The 6,405-nt window shown below is 49.3% G+C and overlaps 1 protein-coding gene across 1 annotated transcript in view; it reads left to right on the forward strand.

The window, feature by feature from the left end:
- The window catches only part of zfta (zinc finger translocation associated), a gene marked incomplete at its 5' end in the record, with an annotated part of 23,501 nt that overhangs the window by 5,190 nt on the left and 11,906 nt on the right, over positions 1-6,405 (forward strand). The window contains 1 exon segment of the mRNA XM_014021552.1: positions 5,010-5,522. Coding sequence (XP_013877006.1) covers positions 5,010-5,522 — 513 coding nt within the window.

Here is a 6,405-nt window from a genome sequence, read left to right on the forward strand (position 1 = left end):
GTCATGATATGTATCGTATCGCCAAATTCTTGCCAATACACAGCCGTAGTGGCGACCCACGACCATGGAGATATAAACAGCTTTTTATAAGGTAAAAATAATAAAACAAGGTCTTTGTCTGCAATGATTAGACATGTTTTTTATTATTGTCATTAGTGATTATCTCAATTTCGGCTAAAAGAATTGACAAAATCCTACACACTGTACTTTTTAACATGGGTCTGTTAACATCCAGGACCTGAGCAGACCCGTTCTGCAGGTCTTTGAGGGATTATTTCTGGTCCTGGGTATTTGATGCGTTTTTGTTTTATTTTTTTCGTGATGCATCATCCTCTCCCTGGGCTGCCACCTTATCATGGTGGAAAGGTTTGTGTGTCCCAATGATCCTAGGAGCTATGTTGTCGGGGGCTTCATGCCCCCAGTAGGGTCACCCAAGGCAAACATGTCCTAGGTGAGGGATCTAACAAAGTGCAGCCCAAAGACCCCTATGATGAACACAATAAATGGATTACGTGTTCCCTCGTCCGGACGCGGGTCACCGGGACCCCACTCTGGAGCCAGACCTGCAGGTGGGGCACATTGGCGAGCGCCTGGTGGCCGGGCTATCACCCATGGAGCAGGCCAGTCACAGCCCGAAGAGGAGACGTGGGCCCTCCTTCCCATGGGCTCACCGCCTGTGGGAGGGGCCGTAGGGGTCGGGTGCCATGAGTGTTGGGCAGTGTTCGAAGGCAGGGACCTTGGCAGTCTGATCCTTGGCTACAGAAGCTGGCTCTAGGGACATGGAATGTCACCTCTCAGGTGGGGAAGAAGACTGAACTGGTGTGTGAGGTTGAGAGGTTCAGATTAGATATAGTTGGACTCACCTTGACGCACCGCTCTGGCTCTGGAACCAGTGTCCTCAAGATGGGTTGGACACTCTTCCACTCTGGAGTTGCCCATGCTGAGAGGCGCCGAGCAGGAGTGGGCATACTTATTGCCCCCCCATCTCTGTGCCTGTACGTTGGGGTTCACCCCGGTGAACGAGATGGTAGCCTCCCTCCGCCTACAGGTGGGGGATGGGTCCTGACTGTTGTTTGTGGCTATGCGCCTAACAGCATTTCAGATTACCCACCCTTTTTGGAGTCCTTGGAGGGGGTGCTGGAGAGCGCTCCTAACAGGGACTCCCTCGTTCTACTGGGGGACTTCAACACTCACGTGGGTAATGACAGTGAGACCTGGAGGGGCATGGTCGGGAGTAACGGCCCCCCTGATCTGAACCCGAGTGGTGTTTTGTTATTGGACTTTTGTGCTCGTCATGGATTGTCCATAACGAACACCATGTTCAAACATAAGGGTGTCCATATGTGCTCTTGGCACCAGGACACCCTAAGGTCACAGTTCAATGATCGACTTTGTTGTCGTTTCATCTGCTCTGCCGCCACATGTTTTGGACACTTAGGTGAAGAGAGGAGTGGAGCTGTCAGCTGACCACTACCTGGTGGTGAGTTGGCTTTGTTGATGGGAGAGGATGCCGGTCAGACCTGGCAGCCCCAAAACGTATAGTGAGGGTCTGCTGGGAACATCTGTCAGAGTCTCCCGTCAGACGGAGCTTCAACTCACACCTCCGGGGGAACTTCAAACACGTTCCGGGGGAGGTGGGAGACATTGAGTCAGGTGGGCCATGTTCCGGGCCTCCATTGTCGAGGCGGCCTACCTGAGCTGTGGCCGTAAGGTTGTCAGTGCCTGTCGTGGTGGCAACCCTCGAACCCGCTGGTGGACACCGACGGTCAGGCTGAAGAAGGAGTCCAATCAGGTCTTTTTGGCCTTTGGGACTCCGGAAGCAGCCGATAGGTATTGGCAGTCCAAGTGGATTCGGCTCGGGTGGTTGCGGAGGCGAAAACTCTGGAGTGGGAGGAGTTAGGAGAAGCCATGAAAAAAGACTTAAGTACGGCTTTGAGGCGATTCTGGTCCACCATCCGGCGTCTCAGAGKGGGGAAAGCGGTTCGTCACCAACACTATTTRTGGTGGGGATGGTGCACTGCTGACCTGAACTCGGGAAGTTGTGGGTTGGTGGGCGGAATACTTCAAAGACCTCCTCAATCCTACCAACACGTCTTCCCATGAGGAAGCAGAGTCTGAGGACCCTGAGTCGGACTCTCCAATCTCTGGTGGTGAGGTCACTGAGGTGGTTAAAAAAGCTCCTTGATGGCAGGGTGCTGGGGCTAGATGAGATTCGCCCAGAGTTCCTTAAGGCTCTGGATGTTGTGGGGTTGCATTGTTTGACGCGACTCTACAATATTGCGTGGACATCAAGGGGGCAGTTCTGGATTGGCAGACCGAGGTGGTGGTCCCCCTATTTAAAAAGGGGGACCGCAGAGTGTGTTCCAACTATAGGGGGCTCACACATCTAAGCTTCCCTGGTAAGGTCTATTCAGGGGTCCTGGAGAGGAGGGTCCGTTAGTCGAATCTCGGATTCAGTAAGAGCAGTGTGCTTTTGTCGTGATCATGGAACAGTGGACCAGCTCTACAACCTCAGCAGGGTCCTGTAGGGTGCATTGGGAGTTCACCCAACCAGTCTACATGTGTTTTGTGGACTTGAAGAAGGCATTCTACTGTGTCCCTCGGGGACTCCTGTGGGGGGTACTCCAGGAGTATGGGGTACCAGGCCCATTGATACGGGCTGTTAGGTCCCTGTATGACCGGTGCCAGAGCTTGGTTTGCATTGCCGGCAGTAAGTCAGACTCGTTTCCGGTGAGAGTTGGACTCCGCCAGGATTGCCCTTTGTCACAGATTCTGTTCATAAATTTTATGGACAGAATTTCTAGGTGCAGCCAAGGTGTTGAGGAGATCCTTTTTGTTGACCTTAGGATCGCATCTCTGCTTTTTTGGATGATGTGGTCCTATTGGCTTCATCAGATCGTGATCTCCAGCTCTCGCTGGAGTGRTTCGCAGCCGAGTGTGAAGCGGCCAGGATGAGGATCAGTGCCTCCAAATCCGAGACCATGGTCTTGAGCCGGAAACCGGTAGCGTGCCGCCTCCGGGTCGGGGAGGAGGTCCTGTCCCAAGTGGAGGAGTTTTAAGTATCTCTGGGTCTTGTTCACAAATGAGGGAAGAATGGAGCGGGAGATAGACAGGCGGATTGGTGCTGCGTCTGCAGTGATGCGGGCGCTGTACCGGTCTGTCGTGGTGAAGCGGGAGCTGAGCCAGAAGGCAAAGCTCTTGGTTTACCGGTCAGTCTATGTTCCTACCCTTTTTGGGTAGTGACCGAAAGAACGAGATCGCGGATACAAGTGGCCGATATGAGTTTCCTCCGCAGGGTGTCTGGGCTCTCCCTTAGAGATAGGGTGAGAAGCTCAGTCATCCAGGAGGGACCCAGAGTAGAGCCGCTGGTCCTCCATGTCGAGAGGAGCCAGTTGAGATGGTTCAGCTGGTTAGGATGCCTCCTGGTCGCCTCCCTGGTGAGGTGTTCCGGCACGTCCCACTGGGAGGAGGCCCAGAGGAAGACCCAGGACACGCTGGAGAGACTATGTTTCTCAGCTGGCCTGGGAACGCCTTGAGATTCCCCCAGAGGAGCTGGCCCAAGTGGCTGGTGAGAGGGAAGTCTGGGTCTCTCTGCTTAGGCTGCTGCCCACGAGACCTGACCCCGGATAAGAGGAAGAAAACGGATGGACAGACGGATTATGCATCATATGTCATTAATTTGTCTGTCTGTCTGTCTGTCTGTCTGTCTGTCTGTCTGTCTGTCTGTCTGTCTGTCTGTCTGTCTGTCGTTAGAGAGCAGTGGTCCTGGATGGTGTCCCATATATCTTCTTCTTTGTGTGATAGAGCTTTAAGCAGCATTAGTGGATGGTACAGTGAACTGTGTTTACAGACGATGTGTGGCAGTGTTCCTGAATCCAGCACAGAACCAGACCTGGTTTTAATGCACTGAAGATCAGGAGCATCTTTCATTTTTTGATTTCACAGATTAATCCAGATTATAATAATCTGTTGATCAGATTAGGACCTGGAGATGATGGAGATTCAGAGTCTTCTCAGTTTTCTATTGAGGAACTTTATTCTGAAAGTGTTTCTCTGTTTTAGTCTTCTCACTGTTGATGATAATTAATTAATTAAATATGCTCCTCCAGCTGTTTCTTTCTTTAAACCWCTTTTACACATTTTATGTTGGTCCTTGTTATTGTTGGGTTAAATCTTATTGTGTACAGTTAATTATCAACAAACTGTCAGTGATTAGTATTTGGCACTTGGTGATTACTTGACGTCCACTCAGGTTATTTTTATAAAACAAGTCATGTGACTCGGGTGTGCGTACGGTTAAAGTGTCTGTGACATGCATATTCTTCAAATATAAAAAAAATCAAATGAAAAATCTTTATATTTAAGAAAGATGGAATAATACACACGATTTAACCCATTTTGTCCCATAAATGGCTTGTTTTCTTTTGAACTTAGCTCAGCCAAAGTGAAACAGGAAGTGACATCAAAGGGGAACTCTTTAACAAAGAAAACTCTCTGGTCTTTGTTTGTTGAAACAATATTATTTGAACTCTGACTCTTCATCTCTCTGATAGTGACTCAAAATAATCTAAAGAAACATCAGATTCTTCTCTACAGTCTGGTTTGTTAGCTGTTGTAGCAATGCTCTGTTTACATGCAGATATTCCCCTTTGGCATCACTTCCTGTTACTTTACAGGCAAATATTTCAACAACTGTTCATCTCAGCGACATGAATTTTTTTTGCAATATTTTATTAATATCCTCTTTCTAAAAATGCATTCATATATATTACAAAAATCTGATGTCACAGGCACTTTAAAACTAGCTGAGACTGCTGACCAACACAAAACAATACAACTTTATTTATAAACACTTTACAAACAGTCYAGTGGACCACTAGAAATGCTTTAATAAAGCTTTCAAGAATAAACTGATTTATCTGAATAACCTCTGGAGTCAGTTCAGTTCATGTCTGCTGACGTTGAACATAAAGTGTGTCTGTAGTCCATCTTCTGTTGTGTCTCCTCAGAGGGGGACAGCCTTGCCAATGGCCACGGAGGTGAAGAAGGGCCTGCAGGCTCGGTCTTGCCCTTCAGATCCCCAGGGACCAGCTACTGGAGCATCACTGAGGGCCCTGACCACCCGCTCCTCCTCTCCCCGGCACCGGGACCTTCTGGACGCAAACCCAAGGTCCAGAGGGCTTCGCGTCCAGGCCTGAGCCGCATCCCTGGCCGCGACCACCGGCGCTACTACCACGAGTACTGGCGCAGTGAGTACCTGATGGACTTCGACCCCCAGAGGCACGGCATGATCTGCATGGTGTGTGGCAGCTCCCTGGCCACCCTGAAGCTCAGCACCATCAAGAGACACATCAGGCAGAAGCACCCAGACTCGCTGCTGTGGAGCGCCGCCGACAAGGAGGTGATTCGTTCTGGGTGGGAGAGCCACCTGAGCTTCGGGGGTCAGAGGTCATACACCTCTGGGTCCACACCGTCCCTCCAGGCAGAGGAGGATTCTATGCACTGTGGCCAACATGTTCCAGGTGGGTAGACCTCCACTCAGACCRGACAGGCTGGCAGTTGTGGCAGGATGGTTGTGTTTGAGGGTGACGTCTGAGGATGAGCTCAGGATCTGATCTGACTGCAGATTCAGAGAAGACACAGCAGAAGAATTAGATTTTCTGCTGTAAAACAATGAAACTACAGCTGATTAGCTCACGTTTCCAAACACCAACTCAGCGTCAGTTAAAGACCAGGCTGGACGTCTGAGAAAACTACAAAACATCACAGAATCTGAGTCAAACAGGACACAAATACCATACAGCTGTAATACGCTATTAACATTTATTATTTTTATGTAATATTTATCATGAGTCCTGCACAGGAAGGGGGGACATATTGTTTTCATACTACACTTTATTTATTTTATTTATTTTTTTCAACATTTTTGGTCAACCATAGCACAGAAATGGTTGCTCCGATCGACATAAAACTTGTAGATGAGTCCAACCTACACTGCTCCAGCCAAACGTTTTATGATGGAGCCCATATTGGAGGACGGGGCTCCTTCTAAAGAGGGGGTGTCAACAGTCCATTCTATACTGCTTATAACTCAAAAACTATTTAACATTGGAGCTTCAGATTTTTTTCTTTTTTAGCTCTGATGAAGGGCTATCCATCAGGCCCATTAGGATGGAAGATGGAGACAGACAGACATGTCCCTGAGACAGTCCAGTTAAAGCCTCGTTGGAGCACTTGGTGTGACTTTAACAGATTCCAGGACCAACCTCAGAGACCTCGTCCAGAAGAGCTGAGTCCTAAGAACAGCTAAGATACTGAACAGGACCCTCAGACTCCCAAACCTCTGGGAGAGGACCTGAGTCTGATGTGAAGGGGAACAAAACATACATGTGTTAACACTACCAG

Source organism: Austrofundulus limnaeus, unplaced genomic scaffold, assembly GCF_001266775.1.
Source record: "Austrofundulus limnaeus strain Quisiro unplaced genomic scaffold, Austrofundulus_limnaeus-1.0 Scaffold297, whole genome shotgun sequence".
In the NCBI taxonomy this organism is placed as follows: domain Eukaryota; kingdom Metazoa; phylum Chordata; class Actinopteri; order Cyprinodontiformes; family Rivulidae; genus Austrofundulus; species Austrofundulus limnaeus.